Source organism: Schistocerca gregaria, chromosome 4 (genome assembly GCF_023897955.1).
Source record: "Schistocerca gregaria isolate iqSchGreg1 chromosome 4, iqSchGreg1.2, whole genome shotgun sequence".
Lineage (NCBI taxonomy): Eukaryota > Metazoa > Arthropoda > Insecta > Orthoptera > Acrididae > Schistocerca > Schistocerca gregaria.
The window spans coordinates 563,752,141-563,769,829 of record NC_064923.1 but is presented as its reverse complement, the minus strand read 5'-3'; the positions used below and the strand labels follow the sequence as shown (position 1 = coordinate 563,769,829).

Below are 17,689 nucleotides of genomic sequence, written 5' to 3'. Positions count from 1 at the left end.
AAGCTTCAACCTTACGGGATATCGTCGATGCTCGACCCACAATAACTATCGCCTCTACTAGTGGATGGCTGATTTCTGCTACTTTGACCTGATAAGCCCTCATTTTCGTTCTCAAAGGCCTGTTCGTCGCTGACCGCGTCGACGCTTGAGTCTCTATCTTCACAGAATCGGCGTATTTTATCGCCGATTTTGAGTTGACGGGCATTTGCCACGTACAATAATGCAGTGTGGCCCACGTCGAATGGACGAACGGCCAAATTTTAAGCAATATTGGCAATTTCGCTTAGGCTGGATGCTATTTCGGGAGTGTATCTCCAATTGAGACTATTGAAACTTCCATTCACATTTTGAGAGAAACAGCCCAAACAACGCTCGAGCAAATCATGTTTACTCAAAATCTTAAACATCTCACGAACGTAACGAAGGGAGCGTGAGCGCGGAGCCATTTGTCTAAAGCCAAGGCGTGTCTTCCACGCTTGGCTTCAAACGCTTACAGAATCGTTACTTTTTGGCGCGTATTTTGAGGTATAATTCTACAGTGTATATGCATTCTAATACCGTAATAAAAAAAATCGAGCTTTTTTCGGCCATCATCAAGTGGTTCCCCCTTAATGGAGGTTGCATAATTCACGAGTTTTAACTGAACACCGTAAATTCCATTTACTTGCATGGAACTTACAGTGTGGTACGTCCATTCATCAGTTATATTTGTATGGTATTCCTATTTACACTATCCGATCGGAAGTCAATTAATCAAAGGGGAAGTAACCAGTTTATATCACGAGAGACGGACGCGCAAGTATGAAAGGAGGCGGGAAGTATAGCGTTCGCAGTAGAGAAGCAGTAATCAGGAAAGCTCAGAGACTTCAACCATGGACTAGTCACTCCATGTCACCTGAATAACACATCCGTTAGGGAAATTTCAATCCTTCTAAAACTGGCAAAATGTTCAAATGTGTGTGAAATCTTATGGGACTTAACTGCTAAGGTCATCAGTCCCTAAGCTTACACACTACTTAACGTAAATTATCCTAAGGACAAACACACACACCCATGCCCGAGGGAGGACTCGAACCTCCGCCGGGCCGCACAGCCCATGACTGCAGCGCCTTAGTAGACCTCTCGGCTAATCCTGCGGGGCTCTAAAACTGGCCAACTCGTCTATTGGTGATGTGGATGTAAAACGGAAACTCGAAGGGACAACCACAGCTAAACCAAGACAAGGCAGATCTTATGTGCTGACGGACAGAGACCGGCGAGCACTAGAGTGGCTGTAAAAAATAGTACTAAGTCAGGGTTCCGAACCGCTACCAGGAGTTCGGCCAGCAAAATGCATTGACAGTTATAAAGAACGGGTTACAATGGTCGAGGAGTTCTTCACAAGCTTGAAGTGGAGACAACTGCGACGCCCCTGCACTGTGGATGACTGAAAAAGAGTTGTTTGGAGTGATGAATCACGCAGTAGCCAGTGGCAGTTTGACGAAAGGGTTTGGTCGGCGAATTGCTCGAGAATGTTACCTGTCGCCATCCTTAGTGCCAACAGTGAAGTACGGAGGAGTCATGTTACAGTGTGGTGGTGTTTTCCTTGGTGAGGATATGGTTCTATTATTGCGCTTAAGAAAACACTAAATGCTAAAGGATACGAACAAATTTTAGATAATTATGTACTTTTTACAATAGGGCAACAGTTCTGGGACAATGATTGTTTGTGTCAGCTTGAAAATGCCCATCAAAATATGTAAAGGTTATAACTAACAGAATTTACGTGTCTAAAGTGTATGTCAAAAAATAATTCAGCATCACATACCATGATTATGTCAAGTGTTACACTTTTTACATATTTTAGGCATAAAAATAACTTTGTGCCACTTGACATAAACATAGTGTTACTGACACATTTTTCACACATTCTTAGGTGTGGAAATTACAGCCTTTACGTATTTTTTACGTATATCGCAGGCTGTTCAGGTGCTCTAAACATGACACCAATTTACACTGAAGCTTACGTATTTGTGATAGATAGCACAAGACAATTTGTAAAACACAAAAATTCCTCTATGAGTGTTTGTGTATGTTTTACCAATGAAACTTATGAGTTTGGCAGGAATTTTAGATAGGGATATATTTAATTGTGCTTTACACTAAGAGAAAGAGAGAGAGAAAAAGAGATCACTTTGCTGAATAGTGCCAATTTACATCATTCAGGTGAAGCTTACATATTTTTCGACGTGAATATTTTGTACTAGTGGCAATACTTTTATCAACATGGCGTCATTTTACGCATTTAAGATGAAGCTTTTTTTTTAATAATACTAGTCGTGATTCAACGCACTATACACATCCTGACTGCCTGTTTAGTCAGTATCTCTTTTCATTTCCCGCCAATGTGACGTTATAGAAAAGGATTCGTAGCTAATAATGTCATTATATGACGTCATTTACAATGGGTGATGACATCACTGATAGGGGAGATGTGGCGTGTGACATCAGAGGTGTCACACAGTTCAGTACCAAGTTAACTGCGAAATGGCCGCTATCTCGCATTGTGAAATATGTATCGTGCAGTTCAATACTACGTCTAACTGTTAAGTGAACCAAAGTGGACTTCGCTATATTACTCTGTAGTATTCCTGAAATGGACTGACCTCCCATTTTCCCAACGGAACTCAATGGAACGTCTTTAGGATGAATTAGCGTGTTGCTTTCGCTCCAGATTCCAGTGTCCAACATTATACCTTCTCTGGTTTCAACTCTTGAGGAAAAATTGGATGCATTTCCTCCACAAACTAACAGACATCTCTCTGAAAGTGTCACCAGCACAGTTCAGGTCATCATAAAGGTGAAGGATACACACATACTACATTAATGTCCACTAATATACAGGTATGTGTGGATTCTTCTCATCAGAAAATGAAGATTTGGGTGCAGCTGGGCTGATGCAGACAGCTTTCGGAATTCTTAACTTTCTGTAGCAATGTTAAGGGTACAAGAATGAGCTTAGTAGCTCCTCCTCAGCAGTCGAAAGTATGAAACTTCCTTACGTCTCGTCCTCGCTGAGTTCATGGCACTAAGCGAAGTCGCACTCGCTGCAGCGGCCGGAATGCACAGGGCACGTTATGCGATGTCCCGCTCCCACGTTTTACTGGAAGGCTTTTATTGATGTACCCATTTCAGTTTACTGTACTATTACACTTGTAAATCTGTTTAGAGGAGGGTCACCAGCCTCGCTTTGACCCTTTCATAAACTTTCCGACATTTGAACAGTGAACCGGAAAACGTACGTGACAGATAGTCCATTTGGTGGCTAGTAACTTCCACTGATAATCTCCAGAAAGACGAACAGGAATACTGATCAAAACTAATTCAGTAACAGACACACCACACTGCAAGTTCCATGAAAACAAATAAAATTTATTGGCTCCAGTTGGAATTCGACAAATTCGCCTATTCATGAAACGCCACTTCTAGCTAGCTTGTGCTCCGCAATCTGGCATGCGGTCTCTGCCTACTAAGTTCAAGCATGCTACCTAAACCGCAATGCTAGAAGCTGGAATTTAATGATAAATTAGAATGATCACACTGGTGATTTTTTAAAGATTTGTGTACTGAAATAATACGTTTATGGATGACGAAGTGTCACTCACTTCTAACTTGATAAGTACACCACCTTTGCTTCAGAGAGCTCCCGACTCGTCTCCAATCTTGCTGTGGCAAGATTGTGATATGGAGAAGTCCGCTGGCATACTTTACATTCAGTCACCTTAGGAAGATTGTCATGGTCATTTTCTGCTGCCTGTAATAGCACTCCTTTGTAAACTTTATTTCCAATAAGCGTTGGACAACACTTGTCTACACGCGAAAGCCATTAACGTCTAAGGTAGCATAACAGACTTCTACCATAAATCTCTTAGACATATCACAGATTACAGAAAGTTCAACCTGTTCTCTCCAGGCTGGACAAAGCCTCCTCCCTTTTCCACTGGATACAGAAAACTGGGTTTGGTGCCCACAATGCCCAACAAAACGATCCGTGGATATAACCAGGACTGATACGTTGCAAGTACCGTTACGAAACATTGTTTCACGCAGGAGAAGTTTTCTAGGGTTCTTTACATTCGTGAAATAGTGTTACTCACCTGGCGTTTCAGAGTTTTGCATCAAACATCTAGGAGGGATAGATCATATCGTGGGGAACGACTTTTGTTAGAGACCAAACGTTTGCTGACGCTTCCTGAAGATGCTAGGCGTCCTTTCATATTGGTTACGCCCCCTAATGGGGTAGCAGGGCGTAGGTACACTGCTGTATGTGGATGTGTGTTGCTTATAATCCAGTCATATGCTCCGCGTCAAACGGTCTGAGCTGAGCAAAATTAAAGTTCCAGGTTCCCTTGTAAAATATTATTTCCCTCCACTTAGAGGCACTCATTCTTATAGTATTCTTGTCGAAAAACACTCGATTTACTGGCATAGGTAGTACGCAGCACACCAATTTACTAGACTATGCTCATTCGGTCAGGCAGACCGTTCGCCAGGTACAAGTCTTTCGATTTGACGCCACTTCGGCGACTTGCGCGTCGATGGGGATGAAATGATGATGATTAGGACAACACAACACCCAGTCCCTGAGCGGAGAAAATCTCCGACCCAGCCAGGACTAGCATTCGGGAGGACGACGGTTCAATCCCGCGTCCGGCCATCCTGATTTAGGTTCTCCCTAAATCGCTTCAGCCAAATGCCGGGATGGTTCCTTTGAAAAGGCACGGCCGACTTCCTTCCCTAATCTGATGAGACCGATGACCTCGCTGTTTGGTCTCTTCCCCCGAAATCAACTTAACCTAACCCAACCTCCACCCAGGAATCGTACCTGGATCCTTAGGATTGACATTCTGTCGCGCTGACCACTCAGCTGCCAGGGGCGGAGAGCTCATTCGGTGAAATCTTGTCTTCCTATGGCTAGTGCCTACTACCGTCTAGACATCTGATGCAAAGGCTTTTTGAAACAATCTGCACACTGCAGCAATAAATAACAATCACAAAATGTGAGTAAATAATGAGCTTTGCGCTATTCACGTTACCCTGGTGATTTGAAATCCTATGGAACTCGTATTGAGGGTGCTGTATGTGTGCTGTACCACAGGTACTCGTCCTCAAGCTGTTCATGTAATAAGCTGTGCCATGCATGCTGTGCTGCAGCTACTCGTCGTCACATGCAAGCTGTGTCGCAAGCAGGTACTCATCCTCGCACTGCTCATGTAAAAATCTGCGCCATGTACACTGTAGTGCAGGTACGTGTCCTCACGCTGCTCAGGTAGCAAGCTACGCCATGCAAGCAGGAACTCGTCCTCCTGAGCCGGCCTCGGTGGTCTAGCGGTTCTAGGCGCTCAGTCCGGAACCGCGTGACCGCTACGGTCGCAGGTTCGAATCCTGCCTCGGGCATGGATGTGTGTGATGTCCTTAGGTTTAAGTAGTTTCTAAGTTCTAGGGGACTGATGACCACAGATGTTAAGTCCCATAGTGCTCAGAGCCATTTGAACCATTTTTTTTTTTTCATGTAATAACCTGTGGCTGTATGCTGTGGCGCTGGTACTGGTCCAGCTCCTCTTTATGTAATAAGCCGTGCCATGTGAACTGTGCCACCAGCACTTGTACTCATGCTACCCATGTAATAAGCTTTGCCATGCATGCTGTGCCACTGGTACTCGTCCTCGCACTACTCAAGTAAAAATCTGTCCCATGCACACTGTACTGCAGGAACTCGCCCTCAGTCTGTACGTCTAATAAGCTGTGCCACGCATGCTGTGCCCCATCTACATCTACATACATACTCCGCAATCCACCATACGGTGCGTGTCGGAGGGTACCTCGTACCACAACTAGCATCTTCTCTCCCTGTTCCACTTCCAAACAGAACGAGAGAAAAATGACTGCCTATATGCCTCTGTACGAGCCCTAATCTCTCTTATCTTATCTTTGTGGTCTTTCCGCGAAATGTAAGTTGGCGGCAGTAAAATTGTACTGAAGTCAGCCTCAAATGCTGGTTCTCTATATTTCCTCAGTAGCGATTCATGAAAAGAACGCCTCCTTTCCTCCAGAGACTCCCACACGAGTTCCTGAAGCATTTCCATAACACTCGCGTGATGATCAAACCTACCAGTAACAAATCTAGCAGCCCGCCTCTGAACTACTTCTACGTCCTCCCTCAATCCGACTTGATAGGCGTCCCAAACGCTCGAGCAGTACTCAAGAATAGGTCGTATTAGTGTTTTATAAGCGGTCTCCTTTACAGATGAACCACATCTTCCCAAAATTCTACCAATGAACCGAAGACGACCCATCCGCCTTCCCCACAACTGCCATTACATGCTTGTCCCACTTCATATCGCTCTGCAGTGCTACGCCCAAATATTTAATCGGTGTAACTGTGTTAACCGCTACACTACTAATGGAATATTCAAACATTACGGTATTCTTTTTCCTATTCATCTGCATTAATTTATATTTATCTATATTTAGAGTTAGCTGCCATTCTTTACACCAATCACAAATCCTGTCCAAGTCGTCTTGTATCCTCCTAAAGTCATTAAACGACGACACCTTCCCGTACACCACAGCATCATCAGCAAACAGCCGCACATTGCTATCCACCCTATCCAAAAGATCATTTATGTAGATAGAAAACAACAGTGGACCTACCACTGGGGCACTCCAGATGATACCCTCACCTCCGATGAACACTCGTCCTCGCGCTACTCGTGTAATAAGCTGTGCAACGCGCGCTCTGCCGCAGGTACTCGTCCTCGCGCTACTCATCGGGCAGTGGCTCCTCCCGCGTGGGCGGCTACTCGCTGACGTCATCCTCCCCGCGGACGTCAGCCTCCCCTTCTTCCGACAGCCTGGCGTCCAATGCGACCAGCGCCGCCAAGTCGCCGAGCGCGCCATCGGTTTCCGGTGACTCTGCAGAAGACTCGGCCAAGGACAAGGACAAGGAGAAGGCCGCTGCGGCCTCGAGCGCCAGCGCACCCAGCACGCCATCCTCCGAGGCGCCCTCCAAGGGCGTGACGCGGGCCATCTCCTTCAAGAGCCTGCCCAGGACCAGGGCCTCCCCGGACTCCAAGGACGAGAGCGGCGCGTCCAGCCCCAGCGGCAGCGCCCCCGCCAGCGCCGCCGAGGCGGGGAAGCCGCCCGCGCTCAGCCGCGCCGCCTCCTCCAGGAACGTCTCCTCCATCATAGGTCAGTCCCACACATTTCCTATGATGATTAGCTGAGAAACCCGGCACTGTCCAGGTCAGAGTACTTACCGTGGGTGGAGACCTGGGCACCACTCTAGATGTCAGATGTGTGCAGACGTGAATCTCGTTAAGGATATTATGGATGCAGCTATCATGTTAGTAAGATACTTTGGTCGCAGTGAATGACAGTGGATGAGTGTGGTGGACGAAAATCCGCGAAATATGGATCAATAAATGCACCTACGTAAATCTAAATACACTACTGGCCACTAAAATTGCTACACCAAGAAGAAACGCAGATGATACACGGGTATTTATTGAACAAGTATATTATACTAGAACTGACATGTGAGAACATTTCACGCAATTTGGGTGCACAGATCCTGAGAAATCAGTACCCAGAACAACCACCTCTGGCTGTAATAATGGCCCTGATACGCCTGGGCATTGAGTCAAACAGAGCTTGGATGGCGTGTACAGATACAGCTGCCCATGCAGCTTCAACACGATACCACAGTTCATCAAGAGTAGTGACTGGCGTATTGTGACGAGCCAATTGCTCGGACACCATTGACCAGACGATTTCAATTAGTGAGAGATCTGGAGAATGTGCTGGCCAGGGCAGCAGTCGAACATTTTCTGTATCCAGAAAGGCCGTACAGGACCTGCAACAAGCGGTCGTGTATTATCCTGCTGAAATGTAGGGTTTCGCAGGGATCGAATGAATGGTAGAGCCACGGGTCGTAACACATCTGAAATGTAACGTCCACTGTTCAAAGTGCCGTTAATGCGAACAAGAGGTGACCGAGACCTGTAACTAATGACACCCCATACCATCACGCCGGGTGATATGCCAGTATGGCGATGACGAATACACGCTTCCAATGTGCTTTCACCGCGATGTCGCCAAACACGGATGCGACCATCATGATGCTATAAACAGAACCTGGATTCATCCGAAAAAAATGACGTTTTGCCATTCGTGCACCCAGGTTCGTCGTTGAGTACACCATCGCAGGCGCTCCTGTCTGTGATGCAGCGTCAAGGGTAACCGCAGCCATGGTCTCCGAGCCGATATCCCATGCTGCTGCAAACGTCGTCGAACTGTTCGTGCAGATGGTTGTTGTCTTGCAAACGTCCCCATCTGTAGACTCAGGGCTCGAGACGTGGCTGCACGATCCGTTACAGCCATGCGGATAAGATGCCTGTCATCTGGGCTGCTAGTGATACGAGGCCGTTGGGATCCAGCACGGCGTTCCGTATTATCCTGTTCAACCCACCGATTCCATATTCTGCTAACAGTCATTGGATCTCGACCAACCCGAGCAGCAATTTCGGATACGATAAACCGCATTCGCGATGGGCTACAATCCGACCTGTATCAAAGTCGGAAACGTGATGGTACGCATTTCTCCTCCTTACACGAGGCATCACAATAACGTTTCACCAGGTAACGCCAGTCAATTGCTGTTTGTGTATGAGAAATCGGTTGGAAACTTTGCTCATGTCAGCACGTTGCAGGTGTCGCCACCGGCGCCAACCTTGTTTGAACGCTCTGAAATGCTAATCATTTGCATATCACAGCATCTTTTTCCTGTCGGTTAAATTTCGCGTCTGTAGCACGTCATCTTCGTGGTGTAGCTATTTTAATGGCCAGTAGTGTAATACACACATCAAAAAAAGATTTTGCATCACCTCGGTTCGGAGAGTTCCGGAACCTGTACAGAAAACTGAAATAGAGAACGACGTAAACATCATTTCCGCCCTTTTTATTGCTTATGAAAACCACACATTGTACCATCATACAGCGTGACCTCCACATTTCTGTACACACCGGTACCTCTAATACCCAGTAGCATGTCCTCTTGCATTGATGCATGTCTGTATTCGTCGTGGCATACTATCCACAAGATCGTCAAGGCATTGTTGGTGCAGATTGTCCCGCTCTTCAACGGCGATTCGAAGTAGATCCCTCATAGTGGTTGGTGGGCCACGTCGTCCATAAATAGCGTTTTTCAATCTATCCCTGGCATGTTCGATAGGGTTCATGTCTGGCCATTCTAGTCGAACGATATCGTTATCCTGAAGGAAGTCATTCACAACATGTGCACGATGAGGGCGCGAATTGTCGTCCATGAAGACGAATGCCTCGCCAATATGCTACCAATATGGTTGCACTACCGGTCGGAGGATGGCATTCACGTGTCGTACGGCCGTTACGGCGCTTTCCATGACCACCAGCGGCGTACTTCGGCCCCACATAATGCCACCCCAAAACAGCAAGGAACCTCCACCTTCCTTCACTCAGTGTGTCTAAGGAGTTCAGCCTGACCAGGTTCTCTCCAAACACGTCTCCGACGATTGTCTGGTTGAAGGCATATGTGACACTCATAGGTGAAGAGGAAGTGATCGTATTGCCAATCCTGAGCGGTCCATTCGGCATGTTATTGGGCCCATCTGTATTGCGCTGCATGGTGTCGTGGTTGCAAAGATGGACCTCAACATGGGCGTCGGGAGTGATGTTGCGCATCATGCAGCCTATTGTGCACAGTTTGAGTCGTAACACGATGTCCTGTGGCTGCACGAAAAGCATTATTTATCATGGTAGTGTTGCTGTCGGTGTTACTCTGAGCCATAATCCGTAGGTAGCGGTCATCCACTGCAATAGTAGCCCTTGGGTGACCTGATCGAGGCATGTTATTGACAGTTCCTGTCTCTGTGTATCCCTTCCATGTCCGAACAACATCGCTTTGGTTCACTCAGAGACGCCTGGACACTTCCCTTGTTGAGAGGCCTTCCTGGCACAAACTAACAATGCGGGCACGATCGAGCCGCGGTATTGGTCGTCTAAGACATGGTTGAACTACAGACAACACGAGCCGTGTACCTCTTTCCTGGTGGAATGACTGGAACTGATCGGCAGTCGGACCTGGTCCGTCTAATAGGCGCTTCTCATGCATCTTTGTCTATATGTTGGGGCGGGCTTAGTGACGTTTCTGAACAGTCAAAGGGACTGTGCCTGTGATACAACGTCCACAGTGGCCGTCTGTCTTCAGGAGTTCTGGGAACCGGAGTAATGCAAAACATTTTTTGTTGTGTGTGCATCACTTATGAACTTTACCTTATATTTGAAAATGTTTTCATTTTTTCAATCACGATGCAATGTAATTGTGACCGAATCCTCAACGTTACACCAGTTCTGTGGAGGATGGAAGTGGGTAACTGTGGTTAGCTGATATCTCAATATACTTCACGCTGTGGAACCCTTAGTTCTCTTTGAAAAATCGATTTTCTCTACGACTTTTGAATTTTTCCGTGTTAGTAAATACTCGTATACTCGCCTATACAATACTCACTCTACTCCAACCACACTGGCGTTAAAGTTACTTTACAGAGACATATTTAACCGCCGGTAACACCATGAGGCTAATATTACGACGTGGCCAGTGTGCAAAAGAAGAATAGGCGAAGTAACTGACGAAGATGTGCTAATTATAAGAAAGATTATACTCGCGAAGAATAAGCGAAATGTTTGTCCGAATTCACTGTAGTGTGCCGTTCAATTATTCATCTGTTAGTTACAAGTATTTTTATATTTGAGTATATCTGGATATTTATGCTTGTATCTCTGTCGATCTTCGGGAAAGTTTGATTGACGAAAACTCGCTGAGAGATTAAAAACCGATCTATTTAATATTACGCATTGATATTAAAGTCTGAATGACGAATCCGCGATAGCATCGTATTATGTCGGACGAATGAAAGAAAAAACGCATTTTCATATGCACGGTTAAGTTCGTAAGTCGCCGAGTACATAAATCCTCCCAAGAGTATTTATTGTGCCATATTCCGCGTATTTTTGCACGCCACATTTGCCCACTACTACACGCCGCCACCCAATTCCCCTGATAACAGCATAACACCGAGGGCTATCTACCACCACCCTGAAGATTGGGTGGCAGTGGGTGGTCATGGAGAAAAGTCTGTCAGTACGTATACACACAGACCTTTTGTATATAGATAAGGGTTTGTTATGTCAACGGTAGTTTAAACATATATTTTAGAAAATCTCATTAGCGCTTTCGACAAATAGTTGCCGTCTTCAGATGTGCTTAATCCATAATAGGCTGCGACAGACAAACAAATACAGTTGGGCACTTTGAATGTCATAAATGTACATATCGTCATATGATTAAAAAACTGAAATTTTAGTAAATTCCTGCTTTTTATGAATGACACGGAAAGCTCGGAAGATGCGGGGAGGAGGGGGAAAAGTTTTCTAAGTTAGTAAGTTAGTTACTTAGTTAGTTTCATGTTCTGCGAATCATTTGGCATGATAAATCGTAATGATATGGGACAAGTCACTTTACAATCATATCGCAAATTAATTTGAAATGGTTACATGCTAAATATTTCTAAACAGTGCAGATGTGAGTTAATAATTCCTACCAACCACCGTTTACACGATACTATAACATAAATTCTTCTCCGTAATAGGGATAGTTATCAAGGAGAAACTTTTTCAGTTTGTTTGACCTGTGAGTCATTTTATATCACTGGATAGTTGATCAAAAAAAAATTATGCAGCATTTTGCACCCCTTTTTGTGCTAAAGACAACCTGATTGTGCAGTTATGAATGTCATTTTTTCATCTTTTTACATTGTAATTATGTACATTATCGTTATTTTTGAACTGCAGTGGATTATTTACAACAAACTTCCTGAAGAACTAAATATACTGTGAAGCAGTAGTCAGAACGCTCAGCTCCTTAAATGGATGTCTACAAGACTATCGTGGGTGTGCATCACATATTATTCTTAAGGCACATTTTTGAGCAATGAATGTAATGTCATATGGGATGGTGATCCCATATGACGTTACTGAATGAAAATATGCAAAATATGTCAGGTTACTGATTTGTCTATCCGCAGATTTGAAATGATTCTAAGTGCAAATGTGTCTTTTCCTAGTTTAAATTCTCATCAAGACGGCCACATGAGAATTTTTATGTTTCCACCCTTTATATTATTTCCTCACTATGTATTACACTTCTCACTGGTGCAGTAACCCTAGATGTGCTGAACTGAACATGCCGCATCTTCTTAAAATTGAGGGTGAGACCAATCGCAGAAAACCATTCAGAGTCACTTTTAAAAATATTGTTTACCATTTCTTCTGTTTCTGCATATATGCTTGGGTTGATTATAATAGTACTGTAATCGCCAAATGCTTTTTGTATATTAGACAGAATATATTTTACATGCATGAGGAACAACTGCAGACCTAATATTGAGCTTGGGCAACCCCAATCAGAATCACGTCTGTAGACCGTATTGATTGAATTACTAAATACAAGTGGGAGAATAACAGCGTACTCTGCAATTACTTATGATTTCTGTATCTGTCTAGTTAAGATAGTATTTTAAAAACCAGTACCAAGAATGCAAATTAATGTTAAAAAGATTTTAAAAGACAAATTTTAGAGGTAATATGAAAAATTAAAAACTTGTGCACACGTCAACGACTGTCGTATCTTAAAATCAGACAAAATCTATGGACTTTGCATGCCAAATTTTTCATTTAAATCCAAGATTCTAAAATGTGCACTCACAAAAACACTTACATGTGTATTCTGATTAACAGACCCATCATGGAAGAAAATAATTACGCAAAAGTGATTACTACAAGAAATTACAAACCTTGTACCTATGTTAAAAAGAGCGGAAAGAAATATCATTGAAAACTGTTATAATGAAATTATAATAAAAGACAAAGCTATTAGGACAGCAGTGCTCCAAACATTTTAAGTCACCAGATTTCAAATACGCAAGTCATGTCGTGTTTGAGCAGACATTCGAGCGTTTAATATTTCGCCATCTTCTCCATCAGATGCTTCCGACCCTTAATGGTATGGCTTATTGTTTGTAGTGTGACGTCACCTGGGAGGAGATTAGGACACGGGAAGTGGAAAGAGGAGAGAGTGCAGCGCCCCTACCCGCTCCCACTTATCCTCCTAACGCCAAGCTAGCTAGCTATTTCTAGATACCGTAACAGAGGTCTGCCCAACGTGTCAACTTTCCTGGTAATGGTGATACATGGGCTTCTGCCACCGCCATCGTATATTTCGCGTAGTTATTGTGACAATAAGATCAGACAGCGTAGGATGCGTACAGAGGCATGCGTAAAGTAAAATTTCCAACATTCAATATGTGACAGCTACTTTTTTTCCTGACCAAGTCCTTTTAGTTTTTATTCATTTAGACTCTTATCTGCCAATTTAACTTTATTGTGCTCCTGTAGAACGTTTCACTTCGTCCAGTTCCTCTATATTTCTTATGGTCCACTTTTCACTTCTACAGATGTTGTGCTCCAAACGTATACATCCAGGAACTTTTCCATATGAATTATAAATGATCTTCGTAGAGCTCTTTCAATGAAGAAGGCTTCCTTCGTCTGGAATATCTGCTTTCGATAACTCCGTTGCTTGGACCATTTTGTGTAATCTTGCTTCCTACATAGGAGAACACCTGCAGTTCTGCAGTTGCTGTGTTGTTCCCAGTTTCGGTGTTAAGCTGTTCTGGCTATTCAGGAGACGTTCCATCTCGAAAAACGCCTCGGCGTGATTCTGGAAATTCCTGCTACACAATGTTTTCTTCATCTGCGGAAAGAGGACGAAGTCAGTGTGTGTCGAATCAGGAGTTCACGGGGTAGCAAGAGGCAAAATTTGATAGTCCAAAGAAGCTGCATGTGTCCCTGCCGAAGGAACTGAGGCGTTATCATGGAGCAACCCTCACCCCCACCCCCTCCCTCTTTTGCACCGACGCATATGCTTGACTACCTAATGTAACCTCATCAGGAGATTTCGATATGCATTTGTCATGGTTCACCACTTACAAACATATTCTATACTACACCAGTGTGGTCCATCGAATACTCGGCATCTCCTTGTCCAATAATGCTTGGGTCTTCACCTCTTTCAGCGGAGGTTCAACGGAGGTGTTTCCATCGCTTGCTTGTTTGCTATGTCTCGGGATCACAGTACTGCGTACTGCACTCATCCATTGGTGATACAGCTAGCTAGAGAAGTCATTTGGGTTGGTCTGACACATGTGCCACATTTTCCCTGCTTACTCAGTTTGGCGGACTTTTCAGATTAGTGGGAGAATGAAACCCAGTGAGCGGCAACCTTTATCGCGTTGTACAGCATGTCGAAAACCGATCCATGGTTTATTTCACGTTTTGTACTATTACCTTCGTGCAGTAGGACTTGAGACTCTCTTGTCGATGTCGGTTCTTCACAGAAAGATGTTTTGCTACTTATCTGATTAGCACGCCATTCTCTTCAACTTCCTAAGCGCAGCTGGAGTGCTGGTAGCACTTGGGAACTCACGAGTGATTCTATTTTTACTAAAACCCTCTGTAATATTCGACGGTCGTGTCCGTCAGTTCATAAAGACTACCTGGTCCTGGTTTAGCTGTGGTTGTTCCTTCGCGTCTCCACTTCAAAGTCACAACAATCGACCGGAACAGCTTTGGAAAGTGTGAAATGTCCCTGATGGACTCAGGTGACATCCAACGAGTAGTACACGTTCGAAGTCACTGAGCTCTTCGGCCGCTCTGTTCTCTTGTTACTGCTCGTTACTGCTTCTCTACTGCCAGCACAATACTTCCTGCCTCATTTTATACCAGTGGATCCGTCTCTCGTGACGTCTAATGGTCAATTGTGCATCATAGTGGTGCTATGCGAATGCATTTACATCACATCAGACAGTGTACACACCTATTTCACTGACACGTCAGCTGCCGCCCCGTATGCCAGTGGAGGGTCACACTACCGCGTAGTAACAGATCTACACCATGCAGGAACAGTGCTAATAGCGAGCGGTACGCTCTTTAAACGGATAATTCATATTTTGGTCGTTGATGTGATCCTCCTCAGAAAATAATGCAAAACTTTTTTTGTGAAAGTACGTTAGTTTTATTCAGGATTCTAATACATCATGTTCCCCCCCCCCCCCCTATTTTGGCTACAAAAACGTATTTTTCAACATAATCTCCGTTCAGTACGACAGCCCTAAGCTTCCTTACCGGCAGGGCCTTTATGCTCACATGCTACCGCTCTGCTGGTCGTTGATGGAACCAACGTCTTACTGCATCAGTAACCTCCCCATGTACTGCCTTCGAGGATAACATTCTTAATCAGGGAAAACTGGTGGTCCTTCGTTGCTCTTTATGGTCTTGTTTTAAACAGCGAGGAGCCCAGCAGACTCACACGTTTGAGTATTTCAACTGGTGGATGAGTGTGTCAGCAACACAAACAGAGATGTCCATTTCAGCAGCGAGTTGTTTGTGAAACGTCGATCACCTGAATGAGAGTGTCCACACGTTCCAACATCGCAGGAGTCACAGCTATGTGCGGCCGGCCGGCACGCGGGAGCTCGGAGAGACTTGCGCGACCTTGTCGAGATGACGCTAGACGCCTCCCGCAGCTACTGACCGTGCCTTTGTTCACTGCCAGGTCTCCGCAAGGCCTACGAACATTTGAGGGTGGTTATTTTCAGCCAAAAAATACTGAAAGAGAGTTCTCTGCTTGGAGCGTAACTCCATTACAGGCACCATTTTCAGGGCTATGTGTAGCGTCGCCAACTATTGGCACTTTATGGAACTGGTAGGGGCTGAATAGGGCACATTGCACGGTCACCCACAACCAGTTCCGCATTTTTTTTTTCAACCGAAACTGGCCTAGAAAGATGATGTTTGCATTACTTACTGATGTTGTGCCACAACAATTTCCAACATTGTTTTCGTTACAGGTCGCCTCCAGAGGTCAGACTCGGACCTCTCGACGCGCTCCAAGTCGTCTTCAGCGACATCGCTCTCGGAGAAGACGCCAGCGCCACCGCCGGCCACGCCGGAGGCGGCTCCGTCTGCCCCCCACTCACGGGCGGCCACAACGCACGACTCCGAGTCTTCCCGCGCGTCTGCGCCGGCAGACGCGGCGGCCGCCAAGACTGCCCCTTCAGAGACGCAGGCGCAGACGACCAGGACGCGCTCGCCGTCGGCGTCGGCGTCGTCGCTGACCGACGCCCCGCGCTCCAAGTCCGGCTCGGCTTCGTCGCTGTCCGACAAGGCGGACGCGGCCGGCAAGCCGCCCCGGGCGCCCTCTGCGAGCGCCGGAAGCTCTGCTGGGTCCGCCGCCTCCAAGCCGCCACCCTGCCCGCCGCCCGCAGACCTGGCGCGCTCCAAGTCCACGCTCTCGGCAACCTCACTCGCCGACAGGCAAACTGGTGAGGGCAGCTTACTCTCTACTCACAACTCACTGGCCAGTTACTCCATCTCCAAACTCTCACTGTCATCTCGTTCACACCCCCACCATAACCACAACGAGGAACTGTCGTTGGAGGCGACGCCAATAAGCCCTGGCGGCCTACGACATCCCAGTTATGGCTTTACAATTGTCGTAAGTCGTACGCTACTCGCCATTAAAAACTGCTACACCAAGAAGAAATGCAGATGATAAACTGGTATTCATTGGACAAATATGTTATACTGGAACTGACATGCGATTACATTTTCACGCAGTTTGGGTGCACAGATCCTGAGAAATCAGTACCCAGAACAACCACCTCTGGCCGTAATAACGGCGTTGATACGCCTGGTCATTGAGTCACACACAGGTTGGATGCCGTGTACGGATACAGCTGCCCATGCAGCTTCAACACGATACCACAGTTCATCAAGAGTAGTGGCTGGCGTATTGTGAGGAGCCAGTTGCTCGGGCACCATTGACCAGACGTTCTCAATTGGTGAGAGATCTGGAGAATATGCTGGCCAGGGCAGCAGTCGAACATTTTCTGTATCCAGAAAGGCCGTACAGTACCTAAAACATGCGGTCGCGCATTATCCTGCTGAAATGTAGAGTTTCACAGGGATCGAAAGAAGGGTAGAGCCAAGGGTCATAACACATCTGAAATGTAACGTCCACTGTTCAAAGTGCCATTAATGCGAACAAGAGGTGACCCAGACGTGCAACCAATGGCACCTCACACCATCACGCCGGGTGATACGCCAGTATGGCTATGACGAATACACGCTTCCAATGTGCGTTCACCGCGATGTCGCCATTCGTGCACCCAGGTTCGTCGTTGAGCATACCATCGCAGGCGCTCCTGTCTGTGCTGCAGCGTCAAGAGTATCCGCAGCCATGGTCTCCGAGCTGATTGTCCATGCTGCTGCAAACGTCATCGAACTGTTCGTGCAGATGGTTGTTGTCTTGCAAATGTACCCATCTGTTGACTCTGGGATCGAGACGTGGCTGCACGATCCGTTATAGCCATGCTGATAAGATGCCTGTCATTTCGACTTCTAGTGCTACGAGGCCATTGGGATCCAGCACGGCGTTTCGTATTACCCTCCTGAACCCACTGATTCCATATGCTGCTAACAGTCATTGGATCTC

The 17,689-nt window shown here is 45.8% G+C and overlaps 1 protein-coding gene across 10 annotated transcripts in view; it reads left to right on the top strand.

Annotated features, from left to right (window-relative positions):
• LOC126267989 (uncharacterized) overlaps positions 1-17,689 on the top strand; it is a 905,571-nt gene that overhangs the window by 251,416 nt on the left and 636,466 nt on the right. For all 10 annotated transcript variants that reach the window (XR_007549061.1, XR_007549060.1, XM_049973342.1 and 7 more), the window contains exons 7-8: positions 6,788-7,230; positions 16,044-16,517. Coding sequence is in view for 8 of the 10 variants with exons in the window: in XM_049973342.1 (XP_049829299.1) it covers positions 6,788-7,230; positions 16,044-16,517 (917 nt within the window). In the remaining 2 variants the exon portion in view is untranslated. The remainder of the gene's footprint in view (positions 1-6,787; positions 7,231-16,043; positions 16,518-17,689) is intronic.